The 20,872-nt window shown below is 34.7% G+C and overlaps 1 protein-coding gene across 1 annotated transcript in view; it reads right to left on the minus strand.

The window, feature by feature from the left end:
• LOC111059040 overlaps nucleotides 1-12,170 on the minus strand; it is a 39,397-nt gene extending 27,227 nt beyond the window's left edge. Inside the window, exons 1-4 of the mRNA XM_022346639.2 lie at nucleotides 12,038-12,170; nucleotides 7,290-7,456; nucleotides 6,559-6,649; nucleotides 4,965-5,141 (exon numbers count right to left, since the gene is read on the minus strand). Of these exons, the coding sequence (XP_022202331.2) occupies nucleotides 4,965-5,141; nucleotides 6,559-6,649; nucleotides 7,290-7,456; nucleotides 12,038-12,139 (537 nt within the window). The 5' untranslated portion in view covers nucleotides 12,140-12,170. The remainder of the gene's footprint in view (nucleotides 1-4,964; nucleotides 5,142-6,558; nucleotides 6,650-7,289; nucleotides 7,457-12,037) is intronic.
• Nucleotides 12,171-20,872: the final 8,702 nt, after the last annotated feature.

Genomic DNA, 20,872 nt, shown 5'->3' on the forward strand with positions numbered 1-20,872 from the left:
GTTGGCTCTGAATTCGAACAAAACTAAGTATATGTGCTTTTCCTTGTCTACCTCGGTTGACCTCCCTACCCCGCTCAGGTATCATGATATGGATTGCTTGATGGGGCAGCGGAATTGTAATTGTGATGATGTCTGCCGGACCAATTCTATCAAGTACCTAGGGTTAATTTTAGATGATACTCTAACTTGGAGGCTCCATATCAAGAAGCTGAAGCAGGTTCTCTTTCTGATACTGCGGAAATTCTATCACATAAGGCATCTGTTTCCCGGTAATGTTGTCTCTAATATGTACTATGCATTTGTGCAGTCCAGAATTGGGTATGGTATTTCGTGCTGGGCATCCACTTATATATCTCATTTCTTGCCTTTGATTAGGCTGCAGAAGGCAATTATCCGTGTTATTTGCGGTGAGGGTGGGCGGGTCCACTCATTCCCACTTTTTAAAGCAAGATCCATCCTGCCGTTGAGATATCTGTATGTCTTCAAGGTTCTGGCACTATTTTATAAGAAAAGTGGTAACCATGGACCTGATGTAGGCCTACCCTATTACACTAGGAATGCTGAGAGGGGGTTCATAACATTGCCTCGTTCTCATTGTACTTTGTTTCAGAAGAGCTTCGTTTTTTTGGGCCCGAAATTTTTCAACTGTCTTCCCACTGAAGTCAAAAATGTAGCTAGTATTGCTTCTTTTAAATCTAGATTAAGATTGTGGTTGATGAATCGTTCACCGGGAGAGATTGAGGATCTTTTTGGAATTTTAATCTGAACTTTATTCACTCGTTCTTCTTTTTTTTTGATACACCATTGGAAGGTGTAAGCTATGATTTAACAAAATCAGCTCCATGTTGTATGAGTGTGTGTGTGTGTGTGTGTGTGTGTGTGTGTGTGTGTGTGTGTGTGTGTGTGTGTGTGTGTGTGTGTTTTAATTATTTATTATATTTACTATTTGGTATCATTCATATTCATTATCATTATTATTTTATTCCCATTATTTTCAGTTTATAATATCTCATGTGTGTACGCTAAGCGAATTCCCTATTTTATTTTCAATTGTGAGATATGCTCCTGTTTGCAGACAAAGTTCACTCTTTAGCAAACAGTATTGTATTCATTGACTGTACACTAAGCATTTTTTGTTGAATTCAATATTTGATTATTGTTATTCTGTAATGTACTTGTCATAGAATAAAGATTTATTTATTTATTTAACTTTTCTAATCTGTTTAATGATACACTTAATCTTGACTGGCATGTCATTTTCAATACTAATGATGTAAACCTTATGTTAGATTTACTCAATAGCAATTTACTCTTCCTTTTCAATAAACATGTTCCTCTCAAAAACAGCAGAGTTACCAGAGATCCTGCTCCGTGGCTCACGGACGAGATCCGGCGGCTGATGCGGGATCGAGATTATTGGTGTAAAAGGGCAAGGCAGTCCAAGACTCCTCATGATTATAATCAATATAAGCATTTAAGAAACTCTTGCAAACAAATTATCAGAAATGCTAAAGCTGGTTTCTACCGCAACTCGATTTCATCTAAGAGGTCATCATCATCATCATTATGGCGTGCTTTGAGGGGGATTGGAGCTGGTAAGGAGAGGCAGGTGCCGACTGTAGCCAACTCGCTTGACAACCTCAATGACTTTTTCACTGATATACCTGTGAGTTTGGATCAAGCCCATGTCCACTTCAATTCCCTTCCTGACATTCATCCAAATGAGAATTTCTACTTCTCTGCAGTTTCTCAGCAAGAGGTATTTCTAGCAATCAGTAGAATAAAAAGTAATGCTATTGGTGCAGATGGCATCCCAATCAAGTTCCTGAAAATCCTCTTACCTTTGATCCTTCCTTTCCTCACCCATTTGATCAACACTTCCCTCATGACATCTGTTTTTCCTGATGAGTGGAAGCTCTCAATTGTGATTCCCTTGAACAAGGTCCCTAACCCCATCTCTCCTTCTGATTACAGGCCCATTAGTTTATTGTCTGTCTTGTCTAAGGTTCTTGAGATCATTGTTCACTCTCAGATGAGCGGATATATTCATGGATCTGGTTTGATTAGTGATTTTCAATCAGGTTTCCGAAGCGGTCACAGCACCACATCTGCCCTTCTGAGAGTGACTGATGATATCCGCAGGGCTATGGATTAAAGGCAGCTAACAGTTTTAGTTCTAATAGATTTTAGCAAGGCTTTTGATAGCATTTTCCACCCTAATCTATTTTATAAGCTAAGGAGCTTAAGCTTTTCCAACTCCACTATGGCATGGGTAAGGTCTTATTTGAAGGGTCGATGTCAGTAAGTGAGGGTCGGGGATGCGTGTTCGGGCTGGCGTGAGGTGGCGTTCCTCAAGGTTCGGTCTTGGGTCCTCTGCTGTTCAGCATCTACATAAATGACGTGACTACTACTTTACTTACTTCTAAATACCACCTTTATGCAGACGACCTACAAATCTACAAACACTTCTACTAAAATGATTTCAGCATTGTGGTAGAGGAGGTCAATGCTGACTTGGCCAGGGTTATTGAATGGTCTACAGATAATGGACTCAAAGTTAATGAGACAAAATCAAAGGTAATTATGTTTGGCTACTCAAGACTCTTGAACACACTTGACTTTTCAAATGGACCATACATTACAATCAACAACGTTCAATTGCAGTACAGTTCAGATGCTAAAAATTTAGGACTTACCATGACCAAGACTTTGGACTGGACAAATCATGTGACCTTGACTTGCAATAGAGTCATTGCGGGCATTATGACTTTGAAGAAGATTGCTGACTGTATACCTTTCTCCACAAGGATTATGTTAGTCAAGACTTTGATTTTTCCAATTTTTAACTAGTGTGACATTGTGACTCTTGATATGACAGTTCAACTTTTACAGAGGATGCAGCGTGCCCACAATTACTGTGTACGCTTCATCTTCAACCTCAGACGTGATGACCATGTGACTGAATACTTTGACAGACTTAATCTCATGAGGCTGCATGATTGTAGGGCACTCCATGCTGTTATTTTTCTGCATAAGACATTGAAAACTGGAACACCTAAGTATATTGCAGAGGATTTTCAATATTTGAGTGATATCGGTCGGGGTGGTACACGGCATGGTTCCCATCTGCTGGCTTTCCCAACTCACAGGACAGTCATGTTCAACAAGTCCTTCCTTGTGACAGCTTGTGGATTGTGGAATTCATTGCCGGCTGAATTGAAGCGCATTGAGGGTCATCGTCGGTTCGGCGCGGCTGTCTTCCGGTGGATCAGGGGTGGTGGGGGTGGCTGGGCTTAGCGGGGGGTGCATCATACAACTGTGTTGGTATGGAATCATGCATCATACCACTGTGTTGGACCAGCGGTGGCTGGTCAGGCGCATGTGTTGGTGTGTGTGTGTGTGTGTGTGTGTGTGTGTGTGTGTGTGTGTGTGAGCTTTCTTTTAATGCTTTCATACTTTTCATAGTTTGATACATTCACTCATTCAGTCTCAAAATTAATTTCTTTAGAGTAATTTTAAGAGAATCAAGTTCAACTTTAAAAGTAAACTCTAAAGACATATAAAAAAATACTCTTTTTCTCTCTCAAAATTAATTAATTTCATGCTAGAAGTATTTATCAATTTCCTTATTTTCTCATCTTGCTTGTAAGGTTTGTAGCCATATTGCTATTTTTTGCTTCTTCGATCCTATCCGTTCATCCTATCCATATCCGTCGATCCTATCCATATATTCAGAGACAAGAAATATAGCTCCTTTATCTATGATATATTCCGTCATAAATTTTGTATTTATTTCCCAAGAGATCTTTGTTATTTTACATTTTAAGAATGCTCTACTTTTAAGTTTATTCAACTATTCCACTTATTATTATTATTATTAATTTTTTTTACTTTCTTCATTTTAAATATAGTTTTGTTTTATTTTATTTTACTGAGTATTGCTTGTTAAATTATAATTTAGTATTGTATTGGAGAGTTAAGTGTAAGAGAGGGCCTACTGCGCCCTAACTTCACCCTCCCAGGTATAAAATAAAGGCAGTCATTCTATTCTATTCTATTCTATCTACTAGAGTAAACAGCTTTGTTGCAATCATAACATTTCACATTGGCAGCAGTACAGCTATTTGAGCGAATGAAAATTTGGTCCTTTACTATTATTAAGTTATAATATTTCGAAATATAACATCTACTGGTGACAATTTTCCCCGATCTTGAACAACTTTTTGTTAACTCTCAATACTTTTAGCCTGAATAGATTTGTCAAGAGTAAGCTGGTCGTCCATTTGTAGCCTCTCTGACAAACTAGTATTTGGAATTCCAATAACGATCGTATCTCGTTGATATTGAGCTTGTGACACACCCACTCGGATATCCACGTCATCTTCCTCTTCTTTTCCAGGATCTTTTTCTCTTCTATTTTTAAAATATTTTATATTGTTATCACTTCTGGCACCATGCAGTGAAGACAAGTTATCGAGCCAAGAACCAATATCAATGCAATTAATGTGTTCACAAACATAGAACTGTTGCTAAGGCAACACATTTGATAGCTATACTACAAGTCCGAACTCTCTATCTTCAATGACTACTGTGTTATAATTTATCAAATACGAGTCATACTTTCGGTCTTATTGTCCAACGAAATCGATCTGTTTAATGGTTCAAAGAATATGTGTTGGAAATTTGAAGTTGATTTATGGAAGCATTCGAATGTTATCGTTGAACATACACACAAACCTACAAACCCACAAACTGACGACTTGTGCCTCAAGTGAAAAGTAGGAACTCGCTATGCTCGTTCAATTAACATAGTAGAAATATAGATAAAGTGAGATCAAGAGAAACTCAGTAAAAATGTCATTCTTCTGGCTCGAACAGAGGATAGTGAACTGACATTTCATACAACTATTAGCAATTCAATTTAAGATTGGTCATTAGAAAAACTCAAAAATAGGTGAACTCACCTTCATATCAAACTCGGCCAATGCGATGGCCTTATGAACGTGCCAAATGTGCCACTGTTTACCGTTGAAACACTTCAATCGGTCTGTTTGGACATCCCTTAACTTCTGAAGTATCTCTTCGTTCTTGGGGTCCAATCTTCGTGCTTCTTGGAAGCATTTCTCAGCTTCCATTGGTTTCTGGAAAACAAAACTTAAAACGTTAATAAAATATAAAATTTATTTATTATGGAATAATAAAATTCAAAATACATTTTTGGATTTTATATAATAGAAAAGATATTCATAGATTTCATCTTATGAACAACGCTTTGTTCCTGAAACAATTCACTTTCTAAGGATAGAATATGATCTGTATCTTCAAGAAAGGATACATAAGTATATCTATTTTTATCCTTATCAATGGTTCAGGTAGCCAGATATTGTCACCCAATGAGAACCTGAAACGTGTGCTGATATTCTTACGCCTCCATTCAGATACTCCAGCAGTGACAATTCTGTAAATTTTCGCCATAAGCTATTGGATTGAGAATTTGTCCAAATTATTTGATGAATCAGACAAGTCTAGAATATGTGTCTAATCAGTGAGAAAAACTTCACTAGACCATAAGGAATACCAGACTACGTTTCCAAGTGAAGAGATCTGCATAACATTGGGTTATGATGATCACATTGGAAGGACCAGAAAAAATCTGGTAAGAGCCAAAGGAACACGTTGTGACTTTTCGTTCGCTGCCCATACTGAACGCCACCAGCAAATGCAAACGTTCATTGTGAGCGTTCAGATAAAGTTAATTCATACTTATCCAGCTACTTGAAGAATGGCCAATACATTCGAGTTGAATGTTTCAATCAGTTCACAACAGAAACGTTTCAAGTTTTATTTGTAGTTTACAATTCATGATTCTATGAGTTTTATTTTTTTGCAATGAATAACACAACACATTCACTTATATGCTTAGAAGAAAAATAGTAGAAAAATATCTGTATTATTTCTTCAAACAGGGAATAATGGTTGAGGAGTAAACTCTGATTCCAATCATAAACATAAACCTTGTGTTTTTGAGCGGAAAACAGAGTAAAAACTAGATCGATTACTTAGCTGAGTTGAGACCACCTCGAACTCGAATCTCTGTTCACCCCTTACTTTGAGAAGGCACATCTCAAAAACATCATAACGCCTGAGTCATAGTGTTTGAAGAGGAATATCTTCAGCATCTTGATAATTTAACGTTGTAGGCGAAAATGACTATGCAAAAATATAAGTGATATATCATGAAATGAAATAATTCTGTATTAGGACTTATAGAATAAACCAGATGAAATTAATCCATGACTAATTATTAAACACAAAGAACCTATATTTTATATCCGTAATAACTACAAGTGAAAATTCCACTAATTACTAAACCTATATGGCTAACTGATGAATAAGCCACCAAAACCCTTAAATCAGACTGTAAGTCCAGTCCTATCATCAGGTAATCTGGAGCGAAAGGTTGAAACCATTCATGACCCAACTTTTGTCATAATTATTCATAAATTGTAACTGAATGCATAAGTATTTCAAAACTGAATAATATAAAGTTTCACTCACTTTCATGGAGAGTAGTGCCTCTCCTCTGCGGAAGTGCGACTTGACGTTATTTGGGAACTTCCTTACCATATATGTAGCATCTGCCAAGGCCCTGTAAAGTAAAACTCAATAATTGAATATTATTACTAATGTTGGACTAGATGATATAGTTCGATTCCGACACATACAGGTTATTCAAATTTACGAGAATAAGGTTGGCTGTCGATACAATTTCAACCTTTTTCTCATGATCGAACCATGCATATCAATAAATTGAAGCATCATGTAATAATTTGAAGAATGAATTTGCCTATGAAGTTATTTTGCACACTGTCACATTGTAGGGAATGTTGTTATAGAATATTTGGTCTAGTATTTCAACAATAATTGTACCTTGAACAGACATAGAAGACAAAGAGCCTAATAATATAGGTATTGGGTATGTAGTAGAATAACTTGACAAAGAAAAGAGCATACAATCTATTCTAACATCGATAATATAAAAACAGTGAATGCAGACAATAAAGTAATATCTTCAAAAGTGGGATGAAATTTCCATAGAAAAGTAATACTGTATTTCCAAAAGTAGAATACAATACCAATAAATGGAAATCAGTTACTCTGCAGTTTCCCTACTTCCTACCGATTTCGAATAAGTACTGTACAATTTAACCCGCTTCTAATCCACTCGACTAAGATCAATCCAAACAAAAAGTTGAAAGAGAATTATTCAATACGGTATTAGTACTTACTGCTCAAATAGCCCCAATTTCAAATAGCCGCATGATCGATTGTTGTAAAGTCTTTCATCGTCTGGGTATTTCCCTATAGCTTTATTTAATATTTCTACCGCTCCCTTATGGTCTCCAAAAACTTCCGCCCTCTGATACGCCTGCTGTCCTAGATCCTCCAGCGACATCTAAATTTTTTTCAAAAATACACACATTATTTTTTTTCAGAACACACGTTAATAGAAAATACATTAGTTGAGATGAGAAAATAAAAATAGCAATAATGAATGTGTGTAAATTTAGTTGGATCATTTTCGTTTGAAAAATACTGGTAATACAAATTTCTACATTTGTTCAGTTTTGAGAAAATATTCTCTTTAAACTCCAATGAACGATAACAAGGAGAGATTTGAAAACAAAAATATAATAAAAGCACCAGTAAAAATACATTAAAACACACAATTATGCAACACAAGTGAAATTTTTCAAATGAAAAAATACAATATTGAAAAAAAATTCGAAACATACGGAAGAGAGAATAATTATTATTGTGTTCTACAATTCAAGACAAACTGAAACTATTCATCATCATAGGTCATCTATTTCGTGTACAGAAGCAGGGGAATATTTAATACCCTCAGAAGTAAGAGTTCCATATTTTGAATGATGATGTCACGGAATGGCAGCTATAAAAGTCTTAGTTGCATATTTAGATAAAACTTTTCTTTATATTTAAATTCAGCTAATTACGGTTAAAATATTAATACTAGCATTTTACAGAAATACAGATTATATTAATGGAAGAATTAAAATAGAGTTATAAAAATTACATGAAAATACTGATGAATAAAATTTACTATATATGCAGTACATCCTCCATGATTTGTGTGTAAATTTTTTCAGTTTTCTCAGCTGAAATACTCGCATTGGGTGTTGTTACCCAAGACTAAATTTGCCTCCAGTCGGGTAAGATTTCATCACTATAACTTTACTGTGTCCACGATTTTTGGGAACTTTTTACTAGTGGGAAGTTTTTTGATTGGAATACTATCAATTTATAAAATGAAAAAAATCTTAGGATTCTTTTTGTTATAACGTTTTGAGATATGATATTTCTCAAAATATCAATTAATGAGTTATTTATTTACTGGATAGAGCAAACAATACAATAGTCGGAAAAGAAAAGAGGAAAGAGTGTTCTCGAAACTTTTTCTATTTCCTAATTTTGCCTCAAATCGTCTAAATATTGTTATTCAATTTGAGAAGTTTTTGAGTCATCTTTTTGAAAACTTCTTTCACAAATTAATGTTTTCAGAAAAGATAATTATTGAATTCTTATAATATAATAACGTGAAGAATGTATCCTCAAAATCTCATGAGTTCATCTGTTACCAAATTTGAAATGAACAATTTCATAATTTGAACTGTAGGTAATAAAAAAAATCCTGGGGAAATTTTTCAATTTAGATATTAAAATTATTATTATGCTGATGATTTTTCTGACAGAGAATAGATAACTTGACAGTATCCAAACCGAAAAACTTTGTAAAATTGCACCAGAAACTTTACTAAAATCTTACACAAAGTCACAAGTTCTATACTCAAAACCTATACTATATCGGAGAACTAGAATAGTTGAAGAGAGGCGTGGATTATTTCTCCTTAATATCATCAGATTATGTGTGGCTGAAGCCGGGATGAAGAGTTAATGATCAACAGTATCTTCTTTTGTAGGGGTGAGATCTTACTATAGGTACAATTCCTTAGCGACGACTCTACCCAGTGTAACATAGAATGATACATTCTATACTCACTGACTCTAGCCGTGCGGCTCGAGCACATATCCTGGACCCAATGACAGGAGATACGATGGCTCAGGCTTAGATGGTTTAGGGCAAATAGTTTCTTCATAAATGAAAATAAGACCCAGTTTCCATCCCTAAGTCTTAGAGAGATTCCAAAAAGGCGTTCTGAGGCAGTTAATTTTTCAGGCTTAATGATTGATGATAAATTGACATGGGAATCACACATCAATTATTATAATTCAGGCAGGTATTCCAGAGTAATTTATTTATTAAGGCAACTGAAGGATATTGTTACTGAAAAGTATCTTAGAAATGCTTATTTTGTTTTGTTTTTCAGACTATTATATCATAATGTGGTTAATTAATATGGTGATAGCAAACACATTCACAAAATTCTTTTACAGAAAAACCAAACAATTAGAGCAATATCCAATTCAGGTTATCTTGATCACTGCCGGCTCTTATTTATAAATGTGAAGATACCGACCGTTATTAATCTATACATATTCAATCTCATCATCTGTGTACTACAGAATATGGATAGTTGGAAGGAACGAAGTAACATCAACACACAACACTAGAAGAGGAGAACATTTGGATATCCCTATCAAGCCTTTGAATTTATAGCTCACACTAGGGTTTAGACTTCCAGCAGTAATGAAAAGTCACGTGGAAAGACTGTGGTCACGTAGTCACAATGTAAAGACTGTAGTCACAATGAAAAGTCACGTAGACTGGCTGATTCTAAGACCATATTATTGATTTTTCAACAAGTGAATTTTCCTACAATTGAACTGCAAAACATATTGAATCTTATTCATTTATCAATGTACTGTACGTTTTTTGTTTTTATGACCACTCTGTGATATGTATTTGACGTTGCTTATGACTTCTAATTGATTAATACAACATAAAAATCTAATGAATCATTGAATCAATGAATTTATAGGTTATGTGCTCTAGTTGCGACGACTCTAAGCACGCGGCTAGTGTCGTCACTTTGATATTGCCATCATAGATATACTCTCTTACTACACATCATTACAACGAGACTGATATAATTTTTTCTGTACCTTTAATGAGTCATGAGATACACCGCTTTTCAATTATTGTTAGGTTTGGCATATGGTGGAAAAAGCATGTTTATCGTTGCAAACAGTACATATTCTCTCTTTTTCCAATGACGCTCCAGCCATGAAAAATGGACTGACAGCTCTCAATTGGATCTGTTTTTGAAACTTCGGAAATATTCTCTATTACTGATTCAATAATAGTAGTTAATGTTCATTGCAAATACATTTACAGTAATACAAGGGTGGAAAGTGAAATTTTGACCCCGAAAAATGTAAGTTTCAAGTTTTTGAAGTTATATTGATCATGAAGAGACAACTTAAGAAGAGATGAATCTCTCGAATAGTTTGGGTAATTATAAACACTATGGTTGTAGAATAGATTGTAGAACCTCTCACTGTAACTGAACTATAAATAATATAGTTTAGCCTCAACTATATTATATAGTGAGTTCCTCGTTATAATGACAGTATTTAATTAGCATTGGTGTTGCAATCCTTATCTATCATTCAACAAAGCAGATAGCGTTATCCTTTTCTAGCTCCACAACGTTGCCAGATCGGTTTTTTGAAAATGTAGAAATATAATTAATTAACAAAATATTAAATTTTATTATTTATTCATTGGAAAATATACTTTCTCGACGAATAAAATATAAGTGGTTATTTTAAACAATAATGAAACGTTAATATTACATCAGATATAGGCTAGCCTACCAGTATCAGCTATCCTCTACACATGTCAGTGAATCGGCAACTCTGGTCTCCTATCGTTCTCCACAGCCATTGTGGACCTCACTATTAGCGGAATTTCTGTCACGTCATTTTTCTCGTTACATAACCTACAATTCCGCTCGAATAGTGCTTCTCATAAGAGACAATATCCTGTTAACGAGGGAAAATAGGCCTATTACGTCTATTCCACCCGTATATTTGGGGCCTATCGGTATGAAAAGGCCACGATATATGAGTAACTAGAGCTCATGACTATTAATTTCACATGAGTTATATAACCCTAAACAGCCTAACGAAACTCATGTAAACATTATGCTCCCATGTCAGAGTAATAATAATCAACATATCAACCATGTAATTGACTGGTGTAAACATGTCTTACCTGGCTTGATCTTTCAACTGAACAAAAGCATGGGGATCTGCGACAAGGAACTGTATAGACAGAATACTCGCTGTCAAGAAAGGGCATTAAGGATTATCTTGAGGCAGGATTTCAGGGAACATTGCAAACCTCTATATATTAAAAATAAAATACTCCATGTGGTCTCACTATATCTTATGGAAACAATAGTTCTCACTACCGGACAGAATCCTGCACTCCGTAGTGGCAGACATAATAATTGTAACACCAGAAGTCGAATATTGACTTTCCGCAACATAGGCTACATAAATTCAAGCACACCCCTATCCCTATGCTGGCTCGCGCTATTTCAACATCCTGCCAAAGGACCACAAGTCAATGATGCACTCATATCCACACTTCCTTAAGGAGATGAAACAGTACCTCTTGAGACCATATTATACTGTGGCTGAATGTGTAAACGAAAACACATTCCAACATCGAAAGACGTGATCGAGTCCACCTGAAAATTATGCCGCGATCCAAGGACCGTGGCGAAGACACCAGAAGTAAGAAAAAGTAATTTGCCACAATATTCAATACCTAGTTGAAGAAACTTATATGAAGGAGATCATCACAACATAATGTTTATTGAATAAACACTTATTGAGTTTACAACATTGAGGAGTTTTAAAACACCGCATGCTTTGAGGTTATGTTTGAGCAACTGAAATAAATCATATTGCTACAAATATTTCAGCATTCCTTGAATGGAATATATTATTGAGATAACATGTCAAATTGTAATCAAGTACTTACTTTGAGGATCCAGTTACATGAAATGTGAGAGTTCCACAAGTAACTTAACAGCAATGAAGTACGAACTACGAACAACAAAATGGGAACAATGATTGTGTTCATGGGAGGTTACGGTGGTTACCCACTAGTACGACAAACCACTCGTTCGACGTTGTAAGCAAAAGTATTAAACGTCATCACTATAGTGAGGTCCACGTTATAATGGCAGTGGATGAAGATAGAAGAATAGCGATGCCGATTCTCTGCATTAATTAATTATATTTCTACATTGGCAAAAACATAATTGGCATCGGTGTGGACCTAGAAAAGGATAGTACCACCGGCTTTGTTAAATGATAGACAAGGATAGCAAAACCAAAGTTGATCAAATACTGTCATTATAACGTGGACCTCACTATAGGCATTCGGTCGACGTCAACGAGCTAAAATATAGTAAACCATAGAGTGGCTGAGTGGCCGCTATTCCTGTTACGAATCGAACAAGGGCAGCCATGACAGAGAGAGGCAAGAAGCGGCGGAAAATTTGAATGGCCCTATTGATATAATGGAAACTTGCATAAAAGACAAGGTGCAAATCAGTTATATTTAATAAATACTGCATTAAATTTTCATTGAGCATTTTAAATATATGTATAAAAGTTGTTATGCATCCATAAAATTAATTGTTTGAATTGCTCTACTTGAAGCCTTGGTGAAATTAATGTAGCCCAAGTTACAGTGTTAATACTGCTTAGCCGTACAAGTGCTCTACTAAGTTGAAATGCCATACCGTAACTGCAAAATTATGATTTTAGAAATTAGATTATTTTTTATGCTATTTTGAGTAGGGAATTCGAAAAAACTAGTTTATGAAGACATTTCTTTGATACCAGCTTATACAGTACTTATCTACATTATCTCTAAGTTGAAAACAAGAAGGCAAAGTATGATAGTCAAAAAAATAACAAACTAAGGCCGGTATTAGACGGTAATATTTCTGTCATATGCAAATCATTATGAAATAAGTTGTACGAAATCATATTTTTATCTTTTTTCATGTTACTGTCTAATACTATTACTATCTAATACCGGCCTAACATGATCATATAATATAAGCTGATGTCTATAGTTTATTCCAGTCAAGTTTGCAATACCATCATCATCATAAATATAATAATTAGTCATAGAAATCAATTTAATTTACAAAAACACACCTATTCCTGCAGTGGCAGACTGGCAATAGAGGCTCTTGTTGCCTCTCTCTATCATGGCTGCCCTTAGTTCGCCGTGTAACACATTGAGAGCGCTGAAAGCACACCAACAGCTGCTCTATGGTTTACTATATTTTAGCTCGTTGGTCGACGTAGAACGTCATCAATTTATATATAGCATATACACTATAGTGAGGTCCACGTTATAATGACAGTATTTGATCAACTTTGGTGTGGCTATCCTTGTCTATTATTCGACAAAGCAGGTAGTACTATCCTTTTCTTGCTCCACAACGATGCCAAATCTGTTTTTGACAATGTAGAAAGATAATTAATCACGGCAGAGAATCGGCAACGCTGTTCTCCCATCTCAATCCACTGTCATTATATCGTGGATCTCACTATAGGTCCCTGACGTTTTGAAGATTGATACTATAGTGAGGTCCACCTCCACGTTATAATGGCGGTATTTGATCGACTTCGGTTTTGCTATCCTTATCTATCATTTAACAAAGCCGGTGGTACTATCCTTTTCTAGGTCCACAACGATGCCAATTATGTTTTTGCCAGTGTAGAAATATAATTAATTAATGCAAAGAATCGGCATCGCTATTATATCTTTATCCACTGCCATTATAACGTGGACCTCACTATAGCGCTGCCTAAAACATTCTTACCAGCTTTGTCTCTCTACATTTTTCTACTTGTTTCTATATTCAACTAAATTATTTCCTTCATAAACAAAGCAATGGGTTCCTTCCTTGTTGATCTTGAAGCTTGAACTCAATTTGACTTGCTGCTTGCTGAAACGGTTAGGCCCAAAGCATCGATGTGATATTTTATTGAAATTTCAAGTTGAAAATTAGCTTTCATAGTTAAGTAAAGTATATGGTGAAACAATACCGCAATACCGGTATACTAAAAAACATTTTGGCTATTTATGTGGTTAACATAACAACATAAAAAAATAAGGTAAGTGAGGGTTAGGCTTGAAATTTGTAAGTTACTGATCAGTAAAATAACTCAATTTATAATATAATTGTACAAAAATGAGACATGAATTATTATATTTTTCAAGTAATTTGTCAAATGATGATATTGACATATTGTACACTGATGACTAGTGACTACAGTCACAGAGAAGAGGACAGAGAACTCAACTAATGTTGGGCTAAATGGGTGACCAGCAGTATTGAGTTGGTGTGGAGGGGGGTAAAGTGGGTGACTAACAGTTAGTTCTTCAACTCGCTACGAGAGATCAGTACCATCGACAGGCCTTCCCCCAGAAATCCCCCTCCAACAGTTGTAGTACTCTGTCACCTACTCCCCTTGCTACACCATTGTCATTCCACATCCACATTCAACAAAATAAAAACAAGTCACGATTGGCAATTATCCAATATTACTAGTAGATGATCGGCTTGCTCTGCTCTGCTGTCTTTTCAATTTTATGAAGCGCATACGCACACGCGCACACACACCATACAGTGAATCACACACTAGTACCTATAGTAACTTCTCAGAGAGGAGAAAGGAAAATATATTTTCTGTGTGATACTACAGTACTCCATAATTTCCCTCTCAGTATTATCTCATGCTGCTGATATCAACATAAAAGCTGTTGTTCCTTTTCCAATATAATTCATAATAAGTTTGGAATTATTTTATTTCTATGGATGCATAAATAAATAAATAAATGAGTCAATTCTATTACGCATTGACAAATAATCTGATAATGAGATCCTTCCAGAATAATTTTTATCAATGATTAAATTGAGGCTCCATCAATTATTGTTATACTTTTTTTTCAATTCAAAGTGAAACTTCAAATCAAATAATTTAATATTAAATCACCATACCATCTATTCATATGATTAGTCCATTAATAAAAATTAAAGTCAAATAAAATTATTCTTTATATCTTCTGGATTAATTGTAACTTACTAGAAACTGGGTATACAGAGAAAAATATTTCATGTTTTTTTCTATTTGACTACTTGCTAGACAGCCATATTTATTTCTGAGTAGAAAATTCATGAACTCAAATAATGAATAGATCACAAAGAAAACAGAAACCTCCATAATTTATTTCCTTTCAATAATATATTTCATAGTAAAGAAATATAAAGTAATAAATTTGTTGACAGTGTGTGATATAATATATCCCAGATTGAAAATTCAATTCAATTCAATGGAATTGATGAATGCAAATTATATAAAAATCTGCATAATAAATAATTAACACATTCTATGAAACTTATTTAGTAATAGGCTATATCAAATAATAAATAGTCTATTATTTTTACAATACTATAACCTACTATTAGCTATTACTATATGAAAAATTACTAATAACTACTGATACTATTCTAGCATATTATGGTAATATACGGTTAAAAGAATTTATCTTTTTTCTATCTGTATGAACTTGTGACCCCCGTGGTTCAGAGAACTCGCTCAAGAACTGTTTTGCATTGTAATCTTTGAAACCCTCAACTTTTGATTATACAGAGTTTATGAAAATTAATAAAGCTGCTAAATATTTCTCTTACAATAATAATTTGACAGCAGTTTCCATTGGGAATGTTATTTAAAATGAAAAATTACTCTAAAAATATTACTCTGTCGCTTCAACATCTTTGACACTCATATGGATCCAAAATCATTTTTTTAAATGTTTGATACATGATTTCGATACATAGTTCCAAGAGAAAATGAATAGCCAAAACCGCAAATTGATAATTATATCAACCCGTATCATTTTGTTGATACAAAAGTTGTAAAGTATAATGAACCAGCTAAAATCATATGTCAGCGTGTGTGATAGCTCCCAAATAAACGTTAGTAGACAGTGTACTAACTTTGCTCCCAAATAAGCTCAGATGATGTTACGAATGAATGAATGAAAAAACTGTAGTAATTGCATGCAAAGAATTCTTCAGCTGACCAAATGATAGATCATAACAATTTTTTCTTATGCACTTTCAATGTTATTTTCATATCCTGAAAAAGGACGAAAGAGTGAGTAAATTTGTTGTCCAACGAACTTGACCTGTAAAAGGGTTCGGAGAATACGTGTTCATAATTTGAGAAGATTGATCAATTCTTTCTAAAGTTATTGTAGAACATACAAACAGACGGACAACGACTTTGTCCTTCAGTAAGTCAAAAGTTAAAACTTACGCTAGTTCAATAATTATTCTATACAAAACCACTATAAATGAACAAAATATATTTACTAAGCTTAATTTATCATGAATACCAATAGAATATATGAGCCCAAAGTTAAACAATAATATTCAACATTCCACAATAACATCTATATTCACAACCAGAATAGAAAATACTTCGAAATTCATCAGTCCTTCAATGTTACGAAAAGCAATACTATGAAAATGAAAATACAGTCGAACCTCTGTATAACGAAGTCGATTATCCCGAGATAAAATTCGCTGCTGAGAGGTATTTGTTATTGAGAGGTTCTGTCAAGAAAACTGCCACATTAGTTTGTTCAACATCCTACAGTTTATAATAGACAGGCCCTTATTGACAATTACTTGTGAATAGCTCCTCGAATAACAATGTTTTGAAAAACTATTGTTCACGTAGGCTTCAGCAACACCTTTCTGCAAGAAGGGCGTTGGCAGTGTTGTGCGTGTGTCAAACTGGTTGGAATCTACAATCTACAAATTGACACCCTTTCTGTTCTATAAATGAATCTTTCCACTGCTATTTATGATTATATATAAGGCAGTTATGTTCAATGCATCAACTTCTTTACTCCAGAGGGTACTAAGAAAATCATTATCTCTATTCTTACTAATAATTACATCTCTTACCAAAATTATTTCCATAATTAATAATTTTCGAAATGCTGAATTTCAAATAAATTGGATGATTAACATACGTTATAGATATAGATGTAATCTATAGGTATAGATAGTAATCTCTTCTATATTTGGTGTACATAATGATATCTTCTACTATTGCCACAGCTCGAACAGTAGAAGCTAATGTGTGAAGAGTTATTGATAGAACTGAGGGGTGGGTAGTCTGTTCATATGCTTAAAAAGGGGCTGTGTTTCATTTAACGTTATCTTAGACATTCATCACTAAAATATTACAGTACTCAATTTACTACTTTTATCGTTATTACAACTCCCAATAGTTAATTATACTTCTAATACTATATAATATTTTTTAAACTTCACCGTTCAATCCTATTTAAAACTCATCTAAAATAATCTAGCTCTTTCTCAAGCGTCTCCTCTACTTCTTATTTTTCTTTCTCATTTCTCTTCTTAATCTTATAGTTATTATGATTACTAGAATATTGTTGTAATTATTACATTTATTTTAACTGTTGTGATTTTGCAATGATGATTATTATTCTTTTCTATTCTTCTTCGTCTTCTTCCTCCTCTTCTTCTTCTCCTTCTCTTTCTTTTTCTTTTCTTCTTCTTCTTCTTCTTTCCTTGATTAATTCAAGATCACAATACGATGTTCTATTTCTTATTCTATAGTTCAGTTTCATAATTTCTTCTCAATTGTGCACATTCCTTCTTTCTCTTCTCTTCTTCCCTATTATTATCATTATTTTCCCTGTGATTTTTCCACTAGCTATCCAGCATGTTCAAATGTTTATTTCTCTTTCTATCTCTATTTCTCTTTCTAACTTTTCTCTTTCTATCTGATTACTTTCCACTAATATCCATATTTGATATTCGGTTCTTTCTCACATTAAATCATACTATTCCTCTTCCATTTTATGCAAATATTATTCATTATCAGTTGTATTATGTATCTTTTCTCAATTGATAACTTTCTTCAAAGATTTTTCATTTTTCTGCTGGCTTTTTCTTCTCTTTTGCAGTTTTTAATGGATCCCATTTCGCTCTATCTCCACCTTGATCACGATCTTCCACTACTGGATTCCATCTCTCTCTATCTCTAATTGGACTCGATTTTCCACCACTGGATTTCATCTCTCTCTGTCTCCACTTGGACTCGATCTTTCCACTACTGGATTCCTACACACAAAATCTTCACTTTGACTCGATCTTCCACTACTGGATACCTTCTCGCTCTACCTCCACTCGGACTCGATTCTTCCACTACTGGATACCTACTCACTCTATCACAACTTGGACTAGATCTCCCACTACCAGTTCTTCCTCAATCTTCATTTTATTCACCATTAAGATTATTCATCACCGTAACTCCACAGATCACAACATCTACATCTTATTGATGTGTTTAGTGAATTTTTTGAACTAGTGTTTTTAAATAGTGAAGGGAGCCGAACTGTCAAGGCATACAGGAATCACTCGAATCAAGAGACTTTTTCATTTAAGTTAAGTTTCATCAGTTTCATCCCCATTTTCCCCGTCATGTGTCATTCTGAGGTCGGTTCACGGTTGGTCTGCTGCTTCCATGATGCCTCTCACTGACACGTCAGCTCGCTCGCCCTCAAGTAGGTATGATTATTTCAATAATAGTAATAATGACGCAGGAATGTTTCTAGCAAATAAGCTCCATTCTTTCAAAAAACTTTTCAAGGCTGCTCAACTTAACGTCCAATCCTTCAGCTGCCACATTGATGAACTCAGAGCAATCTTCCGTTTTCAGGACTTCAATATAATTGGAATTTCTATATCATTTTTGAAGCCTAGTATTTCATCAAATTTTGTTGCATTACCTGGATATAATCTTTTCCGGAATGATAGATTAAATAAAGCTTGTGGGGGTGTAGCAATTTATGTGAGAGATTGTATAAAAACAAAAGTTTTAATCACATCTAAACAAGAGTATTGTTCCAGACCAGAGTTTATGCTACTTGAATTATCCTTATCTAGTACTGATAAATTACTCGTTGGTATCTGTTATCGTCCACCAAAAAAGGTCATTTTACAGATTTCGAAAGTGCCTTGCTTTCTCTTATGCCTTGTTATAGCCGTATACTAGTTATGGGGATATGAACACCGAGTTGAACATGACAAATCGTAACTTTGACTACTTTCAACTGACTACTATTTTCCAATGCCTAAACATGACTATTTTACCTCTCGATCCAACTCATCATACTAATGAATCTGACACACTCATTGACCTTCTCATTGTTAGTGATCCTAACGAGGTTGCTCAAGCAGGCCAAATCCCAGTCCCAGCTATTTCTGGACATGATTTGATCTACTGTGTACTTTCCCATAAGATACCTAAGCCAGAACAGAAAATTATCACTTATAGAGACTTCAAAAACTTTGATGAAGCCGCCTTCCTGACTGATGTGGCTCAGACTCCATGGCATCAAATTGAAGCGTTACCCTCAGTTGATGACATGGTCAAGACTTTCGAGAATTGGACTTTGACTTTGTATGACAAACATGCACCTTATGTGACAAGGAGGATTAATAGAAAACGACGAGTACCGTGGATGACTGGAGACATACTTAAGATGATGGGACGTAGAGACAAAGCACATAGAAAATATAAAAATACATTTGACTTGGACAGTTTGATAGAGTATAGGAGCCTTAGAAATAGAGTTAAACAGGAATTATGGAACTCAAAGATTAGGTACTTGAATTCGTTTATGACAAACAATAGACAAGACTCTAAATCACTTTGGCAGGGAATAAAAGAATTCGGGCTTGGCAAACAGAAATCGAGTCCACAAATTGACTTACCATTGAACAATAGAAATGACCATTTCGTTTCACACTCTAACCAACGTGACGAAGTTGTCATTGCTAATCATATCGATGATCTTAAAGAGCAGGTTACAAACTTAGATTTACCAATTACTGATCAATTTCATTTCCATCCGATCTCAGAAGAAGACACTTTCAGAGCAATTCAACGTATTCATAGTAATGCTACGGGTGTAGACAAAATTCCTATTAAATTTATCAAGAAGATGTTATTTGCTGTTTCACCAACCATAACATACATTTTCAACAAGTCACTTGAAGAAGGCATTTTCCCTGGAAACTGGAAGTTTGCTCTGGTTCGCCCTCTAAATAAAGTTCCATCACCCAATAAAGTTGAGGATTTTAGACCAATCAGTATTGCATTGTCCAAAGTGCTAGAAAGACTCATTCATGCTCAAGTTGTAAAATTTCTAGACAACAATAGTAAGCTTCATAACTTTCAATCAGGCTTTAGAAAATTCCATTCAACTGAGACAGCTCTGCTTCGTATCACTGATGATATAAGGTTAGCTATGGACCAAAGAAAATGCACCATCCTCACCCTATTTGATTTTTCTAAAGCATTCGATACTGTTGATCATACAGTCCTTCTGAATAAGTTGGCTATTCTTGGTTTCAGTCACAACTCGTTAGTTTGGTTTAAATCCTATCTATTAGGTAGGAAACAATGTGTATCTGTCGGTGACAAAAAGTCTACTTGGAAAAACGTTATGCATGAAGTACCACAAGGTTCAATTTTAGGCCCTCTCCTCTTCACTTTGTATGCTAATGACCTTTCTTCCATTATCAAATTCTCCAGTTTCCATACTTATGCAGACGACCTTCAAATCTATTTAAGCTGTCCCATAACAAAAATTAATGAAACAGTTGGAATAATGAATCAGGATATCAATTCGATAGTGGAATGGACAAAGAAAAATGGCCATTATAATTGG

This window comes from Nilaparvata lugens, chromosome X (genome assembly GCF_014356525.2).
Source record: "Nilaparvata lugens isolate BPH chromosome X, ASM1435652v1, whole genome shotgun sequence".
Classification (NCBI taxonomy): Eukaryota; Metazoa; Arthropoda; class Insecta; order Hemiptera; family Delphacidae; genus Nilaparvata; species Nilaparvata lugens.